The sequence below is a fragment of the Syngnathus scovelli genome, chromosome 1 (genome assembly GCF_024217435.2).
Source record: "Syngnathus scovelli strain Florida chromosome 1, RoL_Ssco_1.2, whole genome shotgun sequence".
NCBI lineage: Eukaryota > Metazoa > Chordata > Actinopteri > Syngnathiformes > Syngnathidae > Syngnathus > Syngnathus scovelli.
In genome coordinates, this window is record NC_090847.1 from 16,887,140 (window position 1) to 16,911,263 (window position 24,124).

The 24,124-nt window shown below is 43.1% G+C and overlaps 3 protein-coding genes and 1 long non-coding RNA gene across 4 annotated transcripts; all 4 read right to left on the reverse strand.

Moving 5' to 3' along the window:
* Positions 1–3,795: 3,795 nt before the first annotated feature.
* On the reverse strand, positions 3,796–6,594 carry LOC125978500 (CXXC-type zinc finger protein 5). Its single transcript, XM_049735901.2, has 2 exons — positions 6,254–6,594; positions 3,796–5,444 (listed from the first exon to the last, which is right to left on the reverse strand). Exon 2 carries the CDS (start codon positions 5,253–5,255, stop codon positions 4,362–4,364), a length of 894 nt encoding a protein of 297 aa, XP_049591858.1. The 5' UTR covers positions 5,256–5,444; positions 6,254–6,594; the 3' UTR covers positions 3,796–4,361.
* Positions 6,595–8,073: 1,479 nt separating this feature from the next.
* zgc:110843 (uncharacterized protein LOC541492 homolog) lies at positions 8,074–10,856 on the reverse strand. Its single transcript, XM_049735921.2, has 3 exons — positions 10,678–10,856; positions 9,129–9,331; positions 8,074–8,725 (listed from the first exon to the last, which is right to left on the reverse strand). Exons 1-3 carry the CDS (start codon positions 10,724–10,726, stop codon positions 8,636–8,638), a joined length of 342 nt encoding a protein of 113 aa, XP_049591878.1. The 5' UTR covers positions 10,727–10,856; the 3' UTR covers positions 8,074–8,635.
* Positions 10,857–11,855: 999 nt separating this feature from the next.
* On the reverse strand, positions 11,856–23,247 carry ube2d2 (ubiquitin-conjugating enzyme E2D 2 (UBC4/5 homolog, yeast)). Its single transcript, XM_049735909.2, has 7 exons — positions 22,984–23,247; positions 18,083–18,146; positions 16,157–16,188; positions 15,951–16,028; positions 15,725–15,830; positions 13,080–13,173; positions 11,856–12,853 (listed from the first exon to the last, which is right to left on the reverse strand). Exons 1-7 carry the CDS (start codon positions 23,005–23,007, stop codon positions 12,808–12,810), a joined length of 444 nt encoding a protein of 147 aa, XP_049591866.1. The 5' UTR covers positions 23,008–23,247; the 3' UTR covers positions 11,856–12,807.
* Positions 17,197–18,076, reverse strand: LOC137840281 (uncharacterized). Its single transcript, XR_011086813.1, has 2 exons — positions 17,763–18,076; positions 17,197–17,718 (listed from the first exon to the last, which is right to left on the reverse strand). It is a non-coding gene; the product is annotated as an uncharacterized lncRNA (long non-coding RNA).
* Positions 23,248–24,124: the final 877 nt, after the last annotated feature.

Consider the following 24,124-nt stretch of genomic DNA (forward strand, 5'->3'; position numbering starts at 1 on the left):
GAAATACAGATGAATATTTATGTATTGTTGATTTTATGTGTTTTCCACATGTTACAGACCATTTAATAAAACTGTAATGAAAGTGGTATTTTATCACCCATTAGTAGTATATATTCATTATAAAACCAGAGAAATTCCGTATCACTTCATGATTTATCACTCGGTTAAAAAGGAAACACTCTTGAGGGTGATGCAAATGGAGGAGCGAAGGCCGCTTGGAGCTGAATCCTCGGTGGTAACAATCGATTCCGCATCATGAGATGGCGTGACAAGAGGCCGTGATGAACTATCCCTGCAGGCAGGCAGACTTTATCAGCGTGCTTTGCTTAACTTCCTGGAGCCACGGTGGCTTTTTTCCCCTCTCTGCAACCCGCAGCAGGCTAAAGATTAACAGAATTTTGTGCACACATTATCTCCGAGAGAGAACGCCATCTGACCTTGCCTAAAATGGCAGCCAAATGTGTGAAATGGTTCTGAATGCTTAAAGGAGACCGATTCTCACATCTCTTTTTTTTTTCACAGTTTAAAACAGCCCAAAAACATGAATGTGAAATATTTGTGTCAAAATAACGCATGGATCAAGAATAACGGTGCACCTGACATCTGCTGAATCTTCTTGTCTGTTTTGATAGGGTGGGTGGTCCTGCCCCATGCAAGCACATGACTTGCAACAATGCCCCATGTACTTTGGGGCCAGACATAAAATAATGCAAATTGTGGAGGCAGCACGTTATACATACAATACGCCGTGTGTGTGGCGCTCTACGACTCAACACACCAAGACACATAGTATACCAGTGCGTCAATAACTTTTGAAAGCAATCAATATTAGCCCCTGATCAGAAAATAAGCTGTTAAAGATGCTATAAAGAGAGGCTATAAATACGCTATAAATAGATTTGCTTCTGAATACATTTTGCTAACTGTTAATGTTTGATAACTGAGTCGTGATGACGAGCTTAGTTGTCCGTTTGTAAATTTGTTGTTGGCCTTTTTGGGCGTTGACTGGAGCTTCCACAGTAAAGCCTGGAATGAAGAACTGCTGTTTTGTGACAACTCGATAAATAACATTGTCTTTCCATCCCGCTTTGCAGAATTTTTCGACACCGTCCACATAGCTGACGTCAAACAGAAGAGATGCACTTAAGGTTAAGAAGTGTCTGGGGAAATGAAGCTTCTGTGGACACACGGGCGGTGTGATCACCAAAGTAGCTTAATTGCTCAAAAGCTATTTGATGTTGACGACAAGGACCCGATGTCCATGCAGCTGAGAAATGTGGTTCAACTAGTCATGCCGCTAATTGCAACACCGCTCCGCCCAATAGTGGTCGCATCTCTGCATGATAGTAATTCAGATAGTAGCCCAGCCTGGCCAATCATGTCATGGGTGGGAGGTAATACTTCTATAGCAATGTCTTCACTGTTACGTAACAGTGGAGCAGACATGCAAACTTCACTGGAGCATTTTTCAGATAGTTTGGATTCAAACACACATTTTCAGAACTGCGCCACCTCCAAAGACCCCAACACTGGTATAGTGGACAGCCAATTATAAGGACAGTTTTCCAAAAGTCCCCTGTAAATAAATGTTCACTAAAAATAACAACCAGCATTTTAAGAGCATTTGTAATCTTTATGTTGTTGTGCCTAATATTGAGGCTGCTCAGCCTACAATTGGACAAAATCGAACCATTGTTTTTATTGATGCGTGTGACTTTCTTTGAGAGGGTTAGGGTGAAGCTGTTTCTGGATGATGGCCTCATCTAAATCCATCTTTAATAGCTTAAAAGGTCAAAGGTCAAGAATCCCCTTTGACCCAGTGTCACCAAAATACAACCAGAGGGCAAATGAGGCGGAACTTTTCAAGGAAGTAGAGACATGGGTGGGGAGGGGGTACTGCAGTGGGCTGGCTTCAAGAGAGGCCTAGTGGTTAGGCCTCACAGTTCTGAGGTTCGAATCTCTTCTGCGGCCTTAATCCAGCAGTGCTTGCGTGGAAAACAAACGATGCATCTTACTTTAATTGAAGACTCAAAATCACCCATAGGTGAGTGTGTGTTTATGTGTCCTGCGATTGACTAGCGACTAATCCCGGCTGTACCCGGTCACTCACTCAAAGTCAGTTGGAATAAGCCTCAAACCAGTGGCGAGAATGGAGACAAGCGTAAAAGAAAATTGATGGCGTGCCGTTGTTTAAAAAGACACACGACGAATTGCAGTGGCCAGAATCGCAAAGGTCTGGCTGGCAAACGAGGGTCCGCCCAGCCTCCGTTGCAGGTTGCAAGGAGCAGGCTGGCAGAGTGTTCCACTGCAGTGCGAGAGAAGTTGCTGCCAACATATGTAGGCGCCACGGGGTTGCTTGATTGCACGCACGGAGCGGCGGCAACCGATGCGAGCGTCATTCATTCCGGCCGGCGCGCACTCCCGCGCCTGCCTGGCTGTCTCAATGCATTTCTATCACCTTCATCACGCTACTCTCAGGAACTCACACTCATCTCTTCTCTTTCTTTGTTTGACCCACGTTATCTCCATCCCCTGCTGTCCGTCTCCCCGTCCTCCTCCCTGCGTGTCACTCTTTCTCTTTTTTCCCCTCCTGTGGCCTGCTTTTCATCCCTCCCAGTTCCACCCCCCCTCGTCCCACTCACCCCCACCTCCTCCTCCCTCTCTGCCCTTCACCAAGTCTCTTTCAAGCCCCCCTACGCACCCCCGTTCACCCTCCACCTTCTCTCCCTCTCCCTGGATCCGCTTTCGACCCCCACCCCTCGTCCTCCTCCCTGTCCCCTGTTCAATCCCTTTTCCTCCCCCTTTCTTTCCTGCCATCTTGCAGGCCAGTGGAGCCAGACTGCAGGCGTTCAGGGAGTCACTGGACCTGCTGGGCAGCGGGTGACACAGATTTCCGGTGTGTGTATGTGCATGCGTGCGCATGTGTGCGTGCGTGATGAAAAAAGGGAGGCGGGAGGGAGGGGGGGGGGGGGATTAGGCTCCAAATCACTAGAAAGGCACCAACGAGGGGGAAGAGGAAGAAAAAGCTGCGGCTCCAAGAATGTTGCTCTTGTGCGAGAGCCGCAGAACGATGAGTGTGAGGACTTCAGTGGAAGATTGTGTGTTTGTCATTCAGAGCGAGTGTTGTAATTGCATGATGTTGGAGCTCGCTGCTGTTCTCCATGAGTTGGCAGTGTCCTGCGTTGGCTGGCGTGCTGCGCCTCTCTCGCTCGCTCTCTCTCTCTCTCGCCTGCCTGACAAACACACACACACAACCCCCCACCCCCACAGATGCACGCACACACACACACACACACAGTCCCTCTGCGATCCCCCCTGACTGAAGGCGCACAGGAAGTGCAGCCGTGGCCCAATTATAGCGTGACACCTCAGGCCGACCGTTGCCATGGTTACGTCTTCCCTGAGGTCCCCTGGAGTGTGGCGCTGAGGAAGAAGGTCTTATCACATCAGCCATCGTTACGGCAACAAGCGAAAAACCCACACGGCCCAGCTTGCTCTAAGATCTCTTTCTTATGTGGAGTTGTGAATAAAAAGCACATTGCGTCACAGTGTGTGCGTGGACGTGAATGGAGATTGTTTGTGATGAGTGTCAGCTTAGGTGTGCCGGCCAAGCAGCGTGTAGGTGTGCTTGTGCGAGTGTGTGTGTGTCTGTAGGGTGGTGATAAGGCTCTCCGCCACGCCATTAGGTGACTCATAATCCACACACACACGCAAGTACACATGCGTGCACATGTAGCAGCGGAAGCACGGTGGCCAACAAACACATCCACCCAATTAAATATGAGTACAAGCGTGTAGACAAGCGCGCATGGCCAATTTCTTTTATTTCAAAAGGGCAAACAGATCTATACAGTACAAGTTGCACATGAAATAATTTAGACGACTCGCTTACTGATGATGCGGTGACAACAGAATCGAGAGTCCCCCGTTAGAAACAAAACATTTGGCTCTTTTTTTCTCTTCTTCTTTCTTTTAAACGGCTGCAACACAATACATCCAAACTGGAAAGGGATGTAAAAAAGACATAATGTTGTTTCCCCCCAATATTTACAGTCTATTTACAGCTTTTTTGTCATCGTCGATACAGTGACACCTTCTCTCCCCCTCCTCTCCAATTCACTGATTGTCAAAAGAAAGGATGGGAACGAGTGAGAACATTCTTGAACAGAGGTGCAGCCCTGCACTTAACATCATGTCCACGTCTTTGAACCAACATGGTGTCCAGTGTGTGTCTATGTGTGTGTGCGTGTGTGTGTGTCTGTGTGCGTGCGTGCGTGCGTGCACGCGTGCATGTGTCTTTTACACTTCAGCTCTTCAACAATCGTCCAAGCAGGATCCTGTGACAAACGCAGCAAACATTACTATCCGTCCAAGGCGCCGGCGCTTCTCTCCTGCGCCAGGCCCAAAGAAAAGTCGGAGCCTCTGAGGTCAAACGCGGACACTCTGCCCTCAAACCCGGGACCTCCCGGCTTCCTCTTCAGCTCCTCGCACTTCCTGTATTTACAGATCTGGTGTCCCCTCTTACGATTGCGGCAGCTGCTGCACTGTTCGCAGTTCGTCTGACGCCGACACGGAACGCACTCTCCGCAGCGCTTCCTCTTCCTCCTGCTGCCGCTGCCTCCGCCCAGAGATCCGGGAGAGTGGCCCTCGGCCACCAGGCCCTCTATGCCCTCTGCCCCCATCGCCGTGCTCCTCCAGTGGCCGCCCCCCATCTGGAAGCCAGCGAGAGGCAAGAGAGTGGGGCTGAAAGGGAACCAGGCACCCAGGTAGGGCTGGATGTCTGTCCTGCACCCGGGCGAGTCCTCTTCCTCCTCATCGGGCCCGGATGCTCCTCCCTCGCCGTCCCCCTTGCCTACCTTCACCTCCGTCGCCTCCCTTTTAGCGGGCTGGCTGCTCTGCCCGCCCGAGCCGGCCTGTTCGGCGGCGGTAGGGGTCAGCGCCAGCAGCCCCGCGCGCATCAGCAACTCTGCGGCGTGGGCCAGGTGAAGCCCGCTGGGCGACTCCCACATATCGGGCCAGGAGGGAGCCCGGCGAGGTTTGGTGGGGCCGGGCGGGGCCGCCTGCTGCTGGGCCGGCGAGGCTTGCATCAGGCCTTTGACGTCCATGGCTTGGGAAGGGCTGGCGATGTAATGGGACAGGCCGTAGGGGTGGCTGGAGCGCTTGAGGCTGGGTCTCAGAGGCTCGTTGGGGATTTTAGCGCTGCTGTTGGCTTGATCTGGCGAGGAAGGGCCAGCAATGTCTACTGCTGTGGACATAGCCGTGAATGTGGGCGGCGGTTTGTGTCCTTGTGTGTGCGCCGGAGGGGGGGAGGAGAGGAGAGCTGAGGTGAGGGAGAGAGGGACTGACGCCGGCGCGCGGGCTTGACAACTGTCCTGTTCCTTCAGCCAAAATGGCAAGCCTTGGCCTGTGTCCCTATTCCCATTCTCTGCAGCAGCCGTGGAGTCCTGGGGAGCAACACATGAACAGAGCGAAGGGAGGAGGGTTAAGAATAGAAATGTTGGGGGGAGAAAAACGCAGGGTAAACACAGCAGGCTAACATAGCTCAAGCCTCTCTTAGAATGTGACAAATGCATAACAACAACAACATCATAATGTCGATTGTTTGAAAATAAAGCTCCCAAAGGGAAGCTAACCGGCCCCTATGAGCATGAGCGCATGTGTTGCCGCTGATTTCCGCATACAGGGGGTTAGTATCCCTTTAAGAATTTCACGGTATATCAATGCAATCAATAACAGAGCGACAACAATATGCAAAGATATGCGCATATGCGCAGGTCAAATGTGGAGCGCGCTTTTCAAATACATTTTGACGACTGCTCTTATAAGTGCCAGCCATGCTTATGTGGCTTTCCGGGGCAACACGAAACACAGAAGCGTCCAAAAACAAGGCTGTCTTTTGTCTACTATCGACGACGAGCAGCGGCGAGGTGCGCAACGATGCGGTGGCAGCGGATAGAGGAAAAAAAAAAACAAGCAGACTATATTCCGTGGACACGTTTATGGGCAAATACGCTTTAATCCAGCGATGGATACATGTAGCGGTCACCCGAGAGCACGGTGGGATGTTTTACGCGTAGATTGGCGAGCCTTGTCGCTGTTTTCGACCGAGTTGAGATTACCTAAGAAGACAACGCTCGGCCGACGCCACGGCGCGCTGACCACAGTCCGAGTGGTCGCTGCGACACGCACGGAAGGCGACAGCACAAAGCAGCACCAAGCAACCAGGAAGTGGCGTGGAAACGTCTTGTCTTACCTTCTAAAACGCTCGTTCGAACACCGCTGTCAAAAAAGGCTTCGATGAAGTCATGAACTAATGGCGTTTGTGCTGGTTGTAGCGTACACAGACGGCCGAGCTGCCGATTCCTCCTCCACCTCTCCGTCCCGGAGGGTCTGCAAACACTCGGCACGGAATTTGGGGGCGTCGCTCAAAATGCGAAGTGGACTCTCGGCGGCGGCGGCAGCCCGACCGACACCACCGAAGCGTGGTGGTGGTCGTCGTGGTCACGACGTGCCACAGAAATGCACAGAAATGTTACAACATGCGCACGGAAGTCAGCAATTGAACACACACACGTGGAAAAAAAGCTGACATGAAACATCCACAAGCCCGCAAGGTGTCATTAAACTTCTATTATCCATATAAGTATATGACCTCTATTTAAAAAAAGAAAATATATACTATATATACTTGTACTTAGATCAATGTTATGTTGTTGTTTTGAAAAAACTTGTTCATCTAACTTAAGCATCACTTGCATTTTACAAGTATCATGTTGACCTGTGAAAATGTTCTCAATTCCAGCTATAACCTTTAGTTAATATAATGTACGCATTGTTATCTTTACTGTATTCGTCAATGTCAGTCATGTATAGCGACTGGAAGAAGTTAATTGCTCTTGTGCTACATGGCAGAAGGTACATTTGACAAAACATAAGTGACATTTTTGTTTGCTTGTGTGCGGTGATATTTTGCTTGTGTGAAATGTGTGCTTTGGATGATTAATGGTTGGAAAACACTGGATGACAAAAACAAATGACATTGCTATGCTGCCTATCTATATATACTGTCATTGTTATTGTTAAATTTGAAACATATAAAGACGAGATATACACACGCAAACACACGCGCACACACCTACACACACACGCACACACACACACACACACACACACACTCATTAGTATGGTTCAATTTTTAATTTCTTATTTGTTAAAATTGTGGTCTTTCAGTAAAACTTAACCTTTTGGGTTTATGGGACTGCTGTATACCAAATGACTATTTTGGATCATTCTATCATTTTAATTATCGATATGTATTCAGAGTTAGATTAAACTGCTTTAAATAGTGTCCGTGTATTTTGGATCATTGTATTATTGTAATTATTGATATGTAATCGGAGGTAGATTAAACCGAGTGATAGTGTCCGCACAGATGCTCGCAAGAGTTTTGTGTTCTATTAAGTTGAATAAGGTGACTTATTTGCTGTTTTATTTGAACTCCTACTCCTGATGCATGCTTTCCCTCGTGCAATGCCAACCCATACAAATTACAAAGAGTTCAAAACTTAATATTGAGGCAACGTATGCTGCCGGTCAGATTGCCCTATGACAGAGAAACATGGTCAGACGAGAACCGCTTTCGCAGGTGACTCCTCACGAGACGCAGAGTCCACTCCACCTCTTGCGAGAGTCCTGCTTGCATCTGGCACGCAGCCACATAAGCCTGGTCACGCGCCCGTGCGTGTGTGCGTGCGCGCGTGTCACTATAGCAGCAGGGGCCCCCACCAACACTCGTGAACACGCTCTGGACACGACTGCTCGTGTAAACACAGCGTCTTCTAGTGGTGACCACACATACTGACGCGTCTTAAAATGGCCACTGGTGCTGGAGGTGGACACTGCAGAATGCAGCCCCGCCACCCTTTTCATCTAGCGCGCGCGCGCGCACACACACCAGGGGTGGCTTAGGTCAGTGTTTGATGCAGTGGTTTAATGAATAAATATACCTTCGGTACTTTGATAGCACGGGCTTCCTAAGTTAAAAAAAGAAAAAAGAATAATGAGGTGTGCATATCCAGGTACCGCAAAAAAAAAAAAAAAAACTTTATTCATGATACAGAAGAACATACCCTGAAATCAAAAACACAGGAGACAGTAGAAAAACTAAAGCAAAAGTAGCGGTTGGTAAGCAGTCAAAAGTAGTCTTTGGGAAGGCTACCTTTGAGCACATAAGAGTGATTATGGCTGATTGACGTTTATTAGAATCAAACAGGATGATTTTAAGACCAACATCGAGCTCTTGGCTTAAAACGAGCAACATTCATCTTTGTAGTGTGTCTTGGAACAGTATTTAAGGCCATGAGTTCCCTTATATGAGGACAAAGGGAGTTTAGACACAAAACCTTCCAAAGCTTTAACTCTAGCACATCAGCTCTGGCCATTCATCATCTCTCAGTAAAGGTTTCATTTCATAGTAATACTTTCACTTTAGTTATTGCGGTAGTAGATTCTAATGAGGCCTGCGTGATTTGTTGCGACAACATAATACAAGTGAATTGTCCTTGCGACGCCATTACACCACACAGACAAACAGGGAGACATGAAGGAGAAAGCGGCACAGTTGGGCTTGCTTCACTCAAACGTCCCTCTTCTTGATGATGAGAGGGCCCACGTTGTCACCGGTTTCCTCGTTATGTTTGCTGTGGGCGCCGTCACAGTAAGGGAACTGCAAGAGAAGAGGAAAACCAGCTCATACGTCGGCTCCATAGCCTGAATCAATGCAATTTTGCTTTCAGTTCATAATATTAAGTGGTTTTAACACTTGTGTAGTCGTTACAGGGGAGTCCACTAAACAGAAAACTTTGCTTGTGAGTGATGGATAAACTGCCTCATGCAAACACATCTTTCCTCTCGTTTGGAAAACAGGGAGAGAGCAAGTGCCAAGTTATCCTCAAAAAAGCGTGTTTTGATCAATTTAAATGTGTTTAAAGCATGTAGTAACCTTGTTCTTAAATCCAAAGAGTGTCTATCTTCAAACAGACAGCAACAACACGAGTAGAACAGTGGTGCTCAACACACATTTGTAGGCAAACTCTCGCGTTGACTAAAAGAGTGGCTTGCAAGCTGACCTTCTTTGACCTCCAACAGCGGCAGTACACGGCTTTGGTGCCAATGTCCTCCATGTCAAAGCTGTGCACCACTTTGGGACTGTCTTTGTTGATACACATGTTCACCGGGCCCTTCTTGCAACTCCGCCCACTCAGGTAACGGCTCACCAGGAATCCTCCTACGGCTGCGACAACCGCCACAGGCACCGCGACCAGGAAATGCTCTGCAGGGACACAAAATCACAGGAAAATGCGCTGATTAGTTGTGTTTAGGCTTTAATGTGTGCGCTCGCGCTGGATTCACACTCGACATAAACGATACAATAAAATTTGAGGCTCTGTGAATGCAGGCTGTTTCATGTCTTCCAGGGATGCAACCATAGTGCATCTGTAAGGATTTGGAACGGTTGAAATCGGAAGGTCATCGTTATAGTGGAAGTCAACTTGAAAATTTTCTTGACAGAAATATGTTCTGTATGCCCCCCTAGTCTAAATATGGCATTCTGATTTATATTGTGTTTGTGGGATACGAGGTAAGCAGCAAAATTCACCCGATTTTATCCATCTCAAGGGGCGGCCATTTTGTGACTTGCAGTCGGCTGAAAATGACATCAGAGCTCAGCTTTAGAAGACCGATGAGCCGTGATTTCTTGTGACCTGAGACCTGGCAACGGTGATCTCATTTAAAGTCAGCATGGAGTGGCAAAACAACTGCCCCCTGAGATAGATAATAACAGGTGGATTTTGCTTGTTTAATTCATATTACACTAACAAAACATGATTCAGGAAACTGTGTTTCGAAGGGTGTTGCTTCACAGAATATGGAGAAAATTAGGGGGTTGATTTACCTTTTAAAGTACATGTAATGTAAAAAAGGCAACCAGAGGTTGGAGACACTTTTTGTGCACCCCTATCACTATTGCATCTGTGTAAAACAGGTAGAAATATCTGTTAAACTTCAGGCCATCATAACATAGATCCTAAATGTATAACAAATGGGATCATTTCTCCTATGGCAAAGGCATCATTTTGAGACAAATACGCAAAACTTTTCACACTGACAAATGGGAGTTTCAACATTGCCACAAAGGTATCGTGTCTGTAGACATTCTAAGAGGAATTTGTGGAGAGGCTTTTTTACGAGTCAGTGAGTGATAAAACGCCTGCAGGGTAACGGGACCGCGCCGCCTGACAGGCTTAACAGGTCCCGTGATCAGCATTTTCACTCGGGAGGCACCAAGGCCAAGACAACGCAGAGAAAGTTGGATCACCTTCAAAATACCCACTGCTTGGATATATGGCTCTTTAGCCATTTAACCGAGGCTAGATAGCTGTTAGCCAAGTATAAAAACATTTGTGTTTGCAGTGCTTTTCACGAAGTAGTTGTCAATCACTGTATGGGCCGATTTTACTTCCGGTTGTGTTATGCAAATAAACCTAATAGACACTTAAGATGCCACAAAATGACCAAGCGTCAGGTGGCCGAGATGATGGATTGTATTTTATTATTATTTTCAAGTTACAACGAAGACAGTCGTAGCATGCTACGCATTACAGTTGATCGCTTTACCTTTGGACAACCTCATTCCCGAGCTGGCTGACAAGTGTGCGGTGGCCATGTTTTCTCGACGCTGCGTTATTTGGCGTCAGCGGCAAGGTCAATCGAATCGTGGCTGAGCGATTAGCGGACGTTGTCCTCTTTTTGCAAGCGTTGGTCTCGTCTCGCCTACGTCACCCCACAACACGGATGACGTCACAGAGAGTGTACGAAAAGCTTCAAATATTACCTTGACACCACTTCCGCTTTCGCTTTGTCTCTTTTTCAAAACGCTTCAGTACCCCGATTATCAGCTATAAAGTTAGTTTGATGGAGCGCTTTGCACCTGGCTATTCTCAGCAACTCCTTGCTTAATCCAGATATCCTATTAACCATGGGAAATATTGTGCACGAGCATATGCCTCTTTTCTGAACGTTTACAAGCAAGGAGGGTAACTTGCTTGACGGCTCAGATCTTTGATGAAAATCAACGTTTGAATTATGAAGACGTAGAATAAAACATTCCTTCAAATTTACATCTAATGTGTTTTGTAACGTTTTTTTCTCTACCGTGTCACCTTTTGCACATTGGTGTGTCAGTTATGGGCGGAACGAAAGCGATTTGAAACGTAAATTGGGTTTTGATTTAAAAATAACACTACTAATAAGTTATAACCTTTTAATAAACCTGACAAGAGCCACAAATACACTTGCCCATATCTGCCAAATCTCTTTGGAATAAACGCTACTTTGACAGTTATGAAAAATTTTACTCATTGCCATCTTACAACACTAAACTCATTGCATCATACCCTCTCGAACTGAGCCACAGCCACACTTTTATCAAATCGCAAACCCACTGAACTGGACAGAGTTAACATGTACTAGAATGTACCCGTATCACACACCATGTATCTATACTTATCGAATCGTCATTTATTTGAGCGATACACTTCTGCTACTGATTAGTGAAGCGCAAGATGTTAACAAATAGAATTCCATAATCAGGCATGACTTGGCTTTGGGGCTATAGGTCCGTCAGAAATAATGGTAGGTCCAGGAAAGCTCCTCCGGCATTTTAGTGGATATTCTAATATATAATCCCATCTTCATGAAACAATTCCCGACCCTGTAATTCCACGAGGCAACGTTTGGGGGCGACAGAAAAAACTGCCATGTCCTCATAAAAATAATGTTAAAATGAGTCAACACAGAAGTCACAGGTTTTTATTACACAGTTTAATCAACACACAAAGCTCAACGAGCCTCTCAGGTAATTCAATATACAGAGGTTTTGTGCAAGAAGAGTGGGTTCTCCTCGCACTCAGAGCCCAAGCCAGTCCCAGAGCCATTTAGGATGTTAGCCTCTAAATTTAACAAAAACCAAACAACAAAAAGAAAATAAGCAACCTAAAGATTTATCGGGCGAGGGTGGGGGTAAAAACACAGGTTGAACTAGAAAAAGAAAAATCTTAAATACCCGGTACAGTTGTCCGTGTGTGTGTGTACAATATGAGTCAACATGGGTGTTGTGTCATGTATTTAATAAAGAGTGTCCTTGGACTGAGTCAGTCTGCTTTCTTGACAGATGAGAATCAAAAAAGGAAATAAAAATGAAACAAAAGGATGGCGAGTGTGAAAATTCCCCCAATTATGAGTGCCCCTCCACTCCCCAAAGATGTGAAAAATAAACAGGTCCCTTCAAATGTTTAGATGCTCAAAGGAATGCCTCAAGTAACTGACTATCTGGGATGGGCAGAAAAGGGGAACCAAACCTGCAAGGAAACTAAAAAGGCAGTACAGATGTGCGTAATAAAAGCGTGGGTCACTGAAAAAGAGGCGCTTATTACCATTGCAAGGTTGATGTTAGTTCATGGTCAGGAGGGCATGTCAAGTGGTTGGGGAGGCAAGACAGAAAGAGATGAAGACATAGGGAGGGGAGGGGGGGGGGGGGGGGGGAAACAACACATATGGGAGGGGCAGAGGTACTCTGGTGATGGGGAGGCGTGGCTCAATGAAAGCACTCCAACGGAAACCAGCGAGATCTTATTTTAAACATTTCAATTGTTTGTATGTGGGTTTTTTGTTTGTTTTCTCTTTAAATCTCAAGCTTCCCAAACTTTTGTCATAGAACTGGTTGGCAATGATTTTGCTCCACCAACACTACATTGCATACTTTTGTGTCCATTCCCGGGCTATTTTGTTGTACCTGAAACAGACACATTGACAAATCATTAGAATTTGTTGTCATTCAATTAGGCTATGCACGACAACAAAAAGTTGAGGAGGCCAACTTCAAAATTAACCTTCGCTAGTTTACCAAATAACACATGGACATCAATGCTTTTTATTTTGAAGTTATGTCAAGCAGGGTGTGCATATGATTTCCTTGCATACTTCACACTCAACGAAACCAAAATGCCGAGAAAACATACTTTTCCCTGTCCGTCTTGTAGATACGGGCGATCTCTGGTACTAAGGGGTCATCCGGGTTTGGGTCACACAGAAGAGAGCAGATGGACAGGAGAACTGTGAAGGACATGTTAAAGGTTCATAAAACAGCACTTGAATCAGAAGTCAAATGAAATCATGTCACTTCACATATTGTGCAGGCAACTTTATATCATTCTTTAAAATCATATTTGTGAGGCAATTAGATGGGGACGTCACCACAGAGAGGGACAAAAAATTCAAACTTGAAAGGTCATTTATTTTCTGTACCTGTGTACCCTCATTATTATCATGTCATGTTATGCTTTTAATGATCCTATAAACACCAGGTAACTTTTTCTTTGTAGTCTCTATTTTCTAAAATATTTGAAAAACCTTTGTTGAAGGACTTAATGCTTTTGTTGAAAAATATAGTCTCCTAAATAACCACCAGTATGGCTTTAGAAACGAGCCATCATCTCTGATAGAGATGGAATTTCTTGAAAATGCAGCTATGCCAGCAGATAAAAAGCAGTATGGTGTGGATGTATTGATTTACGCAAAGCATTTGATCATTGATTACTCATCACTCCTGCAGAAATGTCAACAATTTGGTATAAGAGATGTTGCATTTAAATTGATAAAATGTTGTTTAAATATTAGGTTTCAATCTGTCAAAATAAATAATACTGAATCACATCTGAAAAAAGTAACGTGGGGGGTTCGGTATTGAATTTTACAAGTTATTTAAAATTGATCGAAATTATATTTGTACTCCCTCAAATATCTTAAAATTTGTCATTTTTGTTGATAATACAAATTTAATTTCCTCAGGGGATAACTTGAAACAAATAATAAAAACGGTAGAAGGTGTTAAGAAAAATGCTTGATTTGAATAAGTTTTCATTAAAAGAAAATGAAGTGAAAGTGAAACTCATTGCAAACAGAAGGGGAGCAGTTTACCGGAAATTCCTCGCACATTCGTTCCCCCATGGTAAAGCTCCGGAAAAAGAAGTGGATATGGGCTGATTGCTATTAGCCGCTAGAGGCCGGCAAGAAGGGACGTACAATACAGTGTCAGGATAATGAAGTCTTTTTAGGGCTTTTGATTAGCAATTGAGCGTTATTTCCGGACGCCATTGTCTGGTTGACGTTGGTGGCAACAGTATGTGAAATGTTGCAACTACAGTAACTGAAAAAACAAGTCAAGTCGGTCGTTATGCTGCAAAAGGCTTCTGCAAACGGCTTCAAAATAAAAGTGTCGAAAGGCACTACTGTGGCTGGAAAGATTTTATTTTGAGGTTGGCCTCACCAAGTTGAACGCATGTCTCATCATGGATAACATGAGCAATTTTGTTACTGCTGCTGACTTCACTTCTTCCTGACGGTATATATACACAAATGTAGGGGGGGGGGGGGAGCAAAAAAACACACCTCGAGCCTTTTATTTGTTTACGACTCATTTCACCCCGACAATAAACGGAGTTCAGTGACTTCTCTCTGTACTCCTTTCACTACAAGTGTCAATACGCTGGCGCCCGAGATGCCCATTGATTCATGGTGAGTAGCGAGGATTGTCTTATGTAACCAAGTTACATTAGACACTAAATAACATTGTAATGAAAGTATGCCTTTTAAGCAAATAACCCCTCGGTACTGACTAGGCACTGATGAACGTCAAAAGAAAGTGTAACAATTTTGTTTCATAATCACACCCATGCATAATACTCCGCCAGAGTTAAGGATACTTTTTAGGGGAAAAAGGTGTATCATTCACAGAATTTTATGTTATTTAGGGTTTTAACTTTCACATGCATGAAGACTCAACATGCGCACCCACGCACACAGACAAAATACTAAACCACGGATGATGACAGAAAGCCTTGCATTAATCATAACTGGCATCATTGGCTGCAGATTACCCAAAAGTTGCCATACAAATATCCTCCCTTTGATGAAAAGTTTATACACTGTTAGTTGATGAAAGCTAAGGGAAAAAACAAAAGTTGAAAAAATTAAATACATTAACAAGTGTTAAGAAGGAAAAAATATGAAAAGATACTGTGTTAAAACTATATTGAGAATGCCCTTTTAGTCTTTGTGAATTCATCGAATATATGAGCTTTTAAGGTTGCTTTTAAATCCATGTTTTGTGGCTCGGCTGATTTCACGACAGCCATGAGGCATTCTGAGGTTCAAACTGTCAAAACAGAATTGCAGTTTATGTAGTACGTGTTGTATCAATGCAACAACGCTGGGTAATACAGCACAAACTTATCAGGAGACATCTGGCGCCCGTCAATTTGCATGATGTGTTTGATATCACTCCTCTTTTGTCAGTCAGGCATTAACCCTAACACTGAACTCAAAAAACCTTTTGAAAATCATGAATACTTAGCTAAGGCATTTATATAAGAAATTATTACTTGACACTGGCCAAAATGATTTGGGTAGACGTATTGATATGAAAGGCAATGACTGACATCCAACATCCTCATAAAACCCTGATTCTTCCTGTGCATTATGCCTAACTGTGTGTCTTAGCAGTCAGAATGAGAAGATGTCTCGGCTAGTAAGACTGCTTTGCTTGGTTCATCAAAAATCTTGGACGCGTTTTTGAGAGTCTGAAGGCCAGCATGAAACCGCCTACCTTTGGAGATGGTGAGAGCCGGAGACCACTGTGATCGCAGGATGTCAAGACAAATGCTGCCGTTGCTGTTGATATTTGGATGGTAGATTCTTGTGGTAAATGCAACCTAAAGAAGACAGACCTAAGCAGGTTAATAGCGACACAGACAAGCTACAGGAAATTCTTGACTTATGTTATGCAATGAACAGGTCGATAATTTGCTGCTGTGTGTTCCTCTCTTGCGTACCTTTGGTGGTTTGAAGGGGTAGTCTGTGGGGAAGTGTATGGTCAAGAAGAAAACCCCGCCTTGATAAGGACTGTCATTCTAATACAGGACACATAAAGGTTTGGCGTGAAACAAATTCAAAGAAGCTATAATGATGACAAACCAAGTATATGCAAGAAGCGAATGGAGCTGTCAAGTTGAAAGAAAGCTCTGAGGTGAATACTTACAGGCCCCATTATTGTGGCTTGCCAATGAAAACCTGAAACACAGGAATTGATTAGGATGGCACAGTAGTTGTTTATTTATTTATTTTGGGTACAAACGTACATCAAAAGTATTGCTTTGAGAAATGCATTTATTCATTATGGTGCTAATTTATAAATATTTGCATTTGCATGTTCCTTTACAGTGAGCTACTTGTAACGCCACAAGAGAACACCAACATTTTGGAAACAGCGCTAAATATTACTGTTTTTTTCCGTATTGTATCTTATGTGATTGTAGTGTACCTACAGTGGGTGAGGGTAAGTACACTTTTATTTAGGAGACCATATGGGGAAAAAACCCAATCAATTAACGCCTTGAGAGAAACAACATAACTTATCACTATACAAACATATTACGGAACTTTTATTCTAAATAGTATATACGTATATTTTGAACATTCTTAGGGAGCAAATTTTCAACCCAGTGTGTCAACAGCTGAATTATACTGATTAGGCATGGACTCATTGGTATGCTGTCGTGGCGCTTAGCTTCCGCTCAGCCTCTCCCAAAGGCTGTCAGTTTGTGAACTATTGCCCCTTTTCCCAATGAACAAATGGGCTCAGCTCAAATCTGCTTGGCTGCAATAGCCCAACCTCTAAAAAAAAATTCTAATACAACGCCTGACAAGAAAAAAGATTAAAAATCAATGTAAATGTCTGCGATTAAACTGTAAGAAACCGCCTTAAGGAAGTGAGATTTGCATAAAGAAAAAAAGTTAAACAATAGCCATCTTTAAAACTTAAACAGAAAAAAAAAAAAAGAAATAAGCCCTACAGAAAAGCAATCGTGAGAAAGTCATATTCTGTGAAGAATTATGAATCTGCATTGGGCAAGGTGATGATGCTGAAACTTGAGTTTGATCCTCTTCCAATGAGATTTAGGAACACAACTGCCTGAAGAAAACATGCAAATTTCCACAGTCATTCATGATATGGAGCTGCATGTCGGGTAAAGGCACTGAGGAGATGATGGCAGTATTGCGTCTTTGATAACTGTATTAAAAAAAAAAAAAAAAAAAGATACTGCCAAAGGCTAACACATTATTATTATTATTATTATTATATATTATAATAAAAAAATACATCTGTAGTCTGGCAATACAAATCTTGTGCCAATGTCGATACAATTGATACCAAGGATAAAGTTTGAATCCCATTTTGCTGCAATTTGATTTGACAGGCAGCTGTTCTGATTTTGGTGGCTCAAGTACATAAAATGTATTAAAAAAAAATCTGTATGCAACACTCAACTGCAAATATTGTGGTAAAAATCTCAGGCTGACTGACTGACTATTTTAGCATTCTGTTACATTTTTCAACACATTATCCACTCGTCAATGCAGCACTATTGTTACTTTAAAGTTACTGTATTTTAAAAATGGACGACAACGTTTGTTTCTGGGCTTGTATGGGTTTATCTATGTATACGCAGTGTATATTCATAGCAATGAGTTTGGCACGTACAGGTTAAAGCCTTTGTCTTTGGTTGCAGGTGATGTGGATCAATTTACTTTATTGTACCACTTAACGTCATTCTGCGAGCATTTAGGCACGTTTTGAACTGAACTTTAACGTCATTCTGCGAGCATTTAGGCATGTTTTGAACTGAACTTGTGAATAATGCGGTCATTCTGCTTGGAAATAAACAGACCAATCTGGTAGAGCCTATATAACGATAGTGCATAGTCAACCATATGAAAATATTGTAAAGTTGAAATACAATCAAATACAGTATGCTGTGAGTCTTAAATTCGATAGACGCCGTTATAATTTAAAAACTTGGGAAACACTATTCAGTCAACTTTTTAAGGAAACCCTGTTCATAATAGAATGTATTAAAATCAACTACTATGGACATTAGTTTTGGTAGTATGGTGATAAACTTACTGTCATCTCCTACTGGACCAGCAGAACACTGGGCTGGGGGATCCCGTGCGAAGTCATTCAATTCCTAACACAAACACAAACAAAATAGCAGAAAGGTCAGTCAAGAAATCGTATGCATTGGAATTCAAGTACAAAACAGTATAGTTCAAATCATTTTTTTACCAAACACCCACCTATAGATAAAAAATCTATCCATCCATCCATCTGTGCGCAAATTAGTCATAATTCGTTCATTCATTTGATTGGTCATGGCATACTAATAATTTATAACTTGCGGATTCCAATGAGATGGTGCGACATCATCAAAACTCCATTCTTGCGCAATTTATCTGGGAAAGGTGTTTTGAGCACTGATGAAATCGAATGGAGAACAGTCCAAAATAAAAATGTACTGAGCACCTTATTCGTATGTAGAGAGTAAAGATTTTTGCATGAAAGTGTAAGGAGTAGGAATACAAACTAGGATGAAAAATAACAGCTCCACTTAAGGTAATGAAGTATTTTTACTTTGCTACTTGACACCTCTGGAGACCAGCTTGTGGGGGAAATGGCAGTTGAGGCGAAAACCTGCTTCCTGCTAAGAAATCACGCTTCCTAGTAATGTAGAGGGCAGGATGACAAAAGTGGACAGTGACAACATACATGTTGTATGTTTACATTCTTTCTGAATGTTCTATTGCGTCAGATGATGTGGCAATGATTGGATGCAATCAACAAAGCCCAGCTAGACGTTTTCTTTAATTATTTCACTCCTAGCCTGTCACGCACTTACGACAGCTATCAAAGGGAGTTTGCTCATTTCTTGGATGCCGCCGGAGGGAGCGGGGACACAAGTTCAGCTTCGCGCAAACTTACAAATAAGATGACTCAAGTGGATGCATTTAATATTGGACCAAAAGAATAACCAGTTCAGAAAATGAATCGGCGATTGGAAAACCACCTTTGGATCTGCCGCTGGCCAGTGTATGGCAAGGGATCATGGAGATTAAAATGATTTTAACCTAAAACTAACATGTCCTATTCAGGCAAGTGGCCATCAATACATAGAGCCTTTACTGCAGTGTTGAAGAGCTCCATAGCTGAATGTTTGATGTTTTTAACAACTCAATCCGCCTCAAAATGGCAAAAGAATTCAATGAGTGATAATGGAAAGAGCCAATCACAAAAATTATCTGTTCTATATCTATGGTCCCAGCAACTGGCGCCTAAGAATAGGCATGTAAGATAACCCATCCTGTTTTATGCCACTATTTGCAACACTAGCGTGTGCAAGAACTAACCTAGATTCTAGCACTGGCCACAATGTAATGTGAGATTATGTAATAATGTGATTCTACTTAAGGTAAGCCATTTGGGGAAGACAAAAAACATTCCATGGTTAGAATAAAACGGCAACAATGTGTCCACGTTTTTAAATAAATGAATATTTGGCTTATTAAAACATCTTGAGCAATGTAAGATGTGGATAAAACATTAAAGTCTATATATTTTCAAAATAAGAAAGACTTGGTAGAGTTCTAGCAACAGCTTCCGATCAGGAATTCAAATGGAGCTGCAGCTTCGAGATTGAATACACACTATTGGCTAATACTATTGGTTACCGCGTTGCTGGAAGGACGCGGTGCCGTAATATAGATGCCGCCGCAACCGTGCAAGCAGTCATCCTGGGTTAGCGCGCATGAAAAATGGGGCAGGGGGTCTCCAAATTTTATGGATTCTGCATACTCCTGGTGTTGATACATCTATCCATCCGTACCGCTTATTCTCACGAGGGTCAGCAGTAGGCCGGGTACACCCTGATCTGGTTGCCAGCCAATCGCAGGGCACATATAGACAAACAACCATTCACACTCAAAACCACACTACATAATTTCCTGAATTCCTGTTGTTTGAAATAAATTACACCATTTCAAGGTGACTTTTTCCAAGTCCATTTTCTCCTACTTTTGCAAATCTGATACGAGTACACGACAAAACTAATTGTGATATCTTGGAGTTGAAACATCGTAGCACAATGGTTGGTATGTATGTTGTTTTAGCATGTGACACAATTATAAGTGTAAGTTCAAGGCTGTGTGTTTATGAACTTGAACCGGTAAGTCAAATATTATTTGTACTACTCAAGGTTTTAGGAGAGTTCAATCTAAAATGAAAACACTTTGAGAGGAAAGAAATTTCACCCAAACTACATAGCCATTTTAAGTATTGTATGTCACAGTGCCAGGTGAGCACAGTGCCTACAGTGAGCAAAATTTATAAGCATGCTGCATGATGTAATCATGGTTGTAACTCGTGGGCATAAACTGTACAGGTACTTGTCATGTTTGCAATAAATAAGGCACAAATATGACAGAGGCCCTTCACAGGGCTAATGTCATGTTAGTAAGGTACCCTGACATTTATGCATTACGTTATCTTTAGCTTGTTTCGGGTTCTACGAGGCTTCGTACTGGACGTCTTAGGTGGGGAGCCAAGTCCGTGGTACAACAATTTCAAATCGTGGGGCTTGCCTTGCGTTTCAATCTAAAATAAGCACACACTTTCACTGTCTGGGTTTGTTCAAGGTCGCAAATGTTTACAAAATGTTTGCCAACAGTTTCAGTGATTCTTCTTGTTGTGAGTAAATAAGTTCAAAATCCTCGAGACAACGAAGATATATGGACGAACGTCTGACGATCGTTTGGCGAACATTTCCAACGTTGAACAATCTCTGCTGAGAATTAAGTCATCTATATATCTATATATCTATATATATAGATAGATAGAGAGAGCTAGAAAGAGAGAGAGAGAGAGAGAGAGAGAGAGAGAGAGAGAGAGAGAGAGAGAGAGAGGGAGAGAGAGTCGAACTGAAATAATCAAAGGATGACAAAAACAGAGGACAACTATTTAATTTGATGTCCTTTGTTGTTTAAGGTCCAGCTGGAACACACCTACTTCGCCTTGTGGTCACATAAAATAAGATATTCCATTCTTTGTAAAAATATTTATATAACATATGAAAGAGGCCTGGGTCAGATATGCCTACTTTTGGCCCATTCGTAATTGACTTGACCTGGAGTACTTGAACACAGACACACACAAAAGACATTAGATTTAGGGTATTAAATTATTCTAAAAAAAATTATACTAACAAGTATACACAGGTAATTAATTAATGTACTATAGAAATGTCAACCCTGCAAAATGCATATTTCTTAAGTGTAAGCCTACTTTTGGCCCATTCACAACAATAAAGTGGAAGAATTCAGTTTAAAGTAGGTTTGAGTAAATATGGTTTTGATGAGGATGTTAAAGCCAGTATAAATCTATATCAGTTCAGAAAGGAAGTGTGGGGAAGGTGTATTAAATAAGAGAGGAAACGAGAAATCACTCTGAAGTGCTGTTTTACCTTTGTTGTTGTAGAGAGCTAGAGCTGTAAGTGTGAGTTGTTTTTGGTTGTCGTTTTGTTATTAGTTGGTAGCTTATTATTTGTTTTGAAATAAATGTGTAGAATAATCAAAAATATATATATTTGGCGGAAACACCACCCCAAAAAAAAAAGTTAATTCATTCAAATTTGCGTTGTCTGCAAAAGGCAATCGCGTGTTGCTTTAATGAATCGGCGCCATTATGCAATAGTACTGGTCCAGGTATGGCAGGTAGCGCCCGCGACAAAACAAAGCAGCACTGAGACTATTTAGGGACTGATTGGCAACAACCATGTTAATACAGACAAGGTCCACATCAACGAGTAGCCGGTGCAACTGTAAAAACGTTAGTTTGGTGTCACTGTTAGCGAGTGCAAATGCTACATATTCTAAACCTTATAAGATGTATGGTAGGCGAGTTAACACTAGTTCGACAACGACCAGCTAATATTATCCAAGAAACGGTATGTCGTTGTCCTGCGGCTCGCCCGCTGTCACTACCGCGACATCAACCGAACGACGCGTGGGGCCTGCTAACATCATTTCCAGCTTTCCCACGGTCGACTTCTGTGTCGAAGGCAAAACAAACAAAACTACAATCAGCCCCTACCCGAGTCCCGACACGACCACGTAAAATACCATTCAAGGTTGCGCATTGTCATATTAATGCGATGACAACAGCATAAGCAGAAGCTACTTTAGCTGACATCCGTCCTCGCGTCCGGACTGTCATGGTAGCAAACGAAAAAGATACATTCTTATTTGACATTACAATCGGATTATTCACTAAACGATCAAAATGTCCGATTTTGACAACATCAAACCGAGCGGAAGGGGGTCATTGTTAATTTAGCTAACTTTAGCATAGCAGCTAGGTGAACAACTGTCAGATGTAGCAGCGAGTGGAGTCACTCCGATTAACAATAAAAAAAAATAAAGATAGCTAGCATCGTATTCGAGATTTATCAAAGGGATACGATTAACGACGAGCACCATTATTATCGAGTACAATCAAGTTTCACCTTCGCGATAATTTGTTAGCTTAGCTTCATCAGAGCAAGCATTAGTTTAACATCATCGTTAGCCAAGCACCGGGTCGCTTATGATAAGAAGGGGGAATGCAGACCGAGTGTTGTTCACAGAGAAACTCCAATACGTCTTAAAACTGCCTGACATGTGGACATTAAACGCGTTTGAATGATGCCCATGAAACATAACCATCCACGGGAAACGGCGACTTGAGTTAAAGCGATGTGGCCCGTTAGAGACAGACAAGGGGCGCATTGCTCCAGCCTCAAACTGTCGTCGCTCGCTGGCTGACTGGTTGGCCGTAGTTATCTGCCAAGTAAAGGCCAGTCGCGAGATATTGTGATAATACGAGAGATATTGTGCATAGTGTAATAAAGCCAAAATGATGGCCAGCTAACAGACAGGATCGGAGTAAAATCCCCAACATAACTGCGAAATCCAGGGCCTCTGCGCTCACTTCCTTACCTTGTGGATTCTTTTCAGAGCCATTGTTGTGCTAGTGCTTCTGCCAGGCAAAACGTGCGGTTAAAATGGCGATTGATATCAGTCCGTTGATAACACACCGACGTAAATATCATAGACCAAGACTAGAGTATACTAAGACGATCGTAGATCACTACTACAACCAGCTGCCTACAGAATTCCGAGTCGAAAATAAACGATAGCAGGAGCAGACCCGCGGTCCTTCCTCCTACTGCAGCAGCTACCAAATCACAGCCGGCCTGTGCCCACACAACAGGAACAATGGCAGAACATCCGCCCGCACCCCTTCACAATAATACATTGGTCTCGCGAGTCACTTGTTTGGCACATTTAGGGGCCGACGGTAGTCAGCCCCGCTTTTTCTTTGCGAATGCGAGTGAGTGTCAATTTATTTATTTTTTTACATGACTAGAAGTTTTAAGTGACCTTTGACCATTTGTAGTGATGGAGAAATAAGTATTTTTCCACTCACTGTACAGTGTGACTTCCGATAGGCAGACAAGTTGTGGTAAATTGCGTTTGGACATCAACAGGAAGACTTGCTGATCCGAAAGTACTGCTCAGTGTGTCTTATCTTGTTAATTTTGTACCAATGGGCAAGTCTGTGCACAATAGACTTTAAAATAAGCCATCCTTGAATCATATTGCACCCCATGTACATTTCCTTAAAGAGATGCAGACCAAGGGTATTTTTGATTTGGTGTTTTCACTTCACTGAGTGGTATATTAGGGTCCAGCTGGAACATGGCTATTTTGCCTTGTAGTCAAATAAAATAAGACATTCCTTTATTTGTAAGATACAAAGGGTTTTTCTACACCCCCTTTTCTAAGCAGTCATCAACCCTAATCATATTGAAAAAAAATTATTGCACGCCGTGAGAGCTTGTTGCACTGTTGGTGTTGGTAACAAGCAGAAAAAAAATCTGTGACCACAAGAGCATCGTTAAACTGGCTTTCCCAGACAAACAGTATTGTTGTGACACTCCAAACCAGTGGTTCTTAACCCTGTTGGAGGTACCGAACCCCACCAGATTCATATGCGCATTCACCGAACCCCTCTTTAGTGAAATTATTATTTTTTTATTTCAAATTCAAGACATAGATGTTTTTTACTGGTGCACAA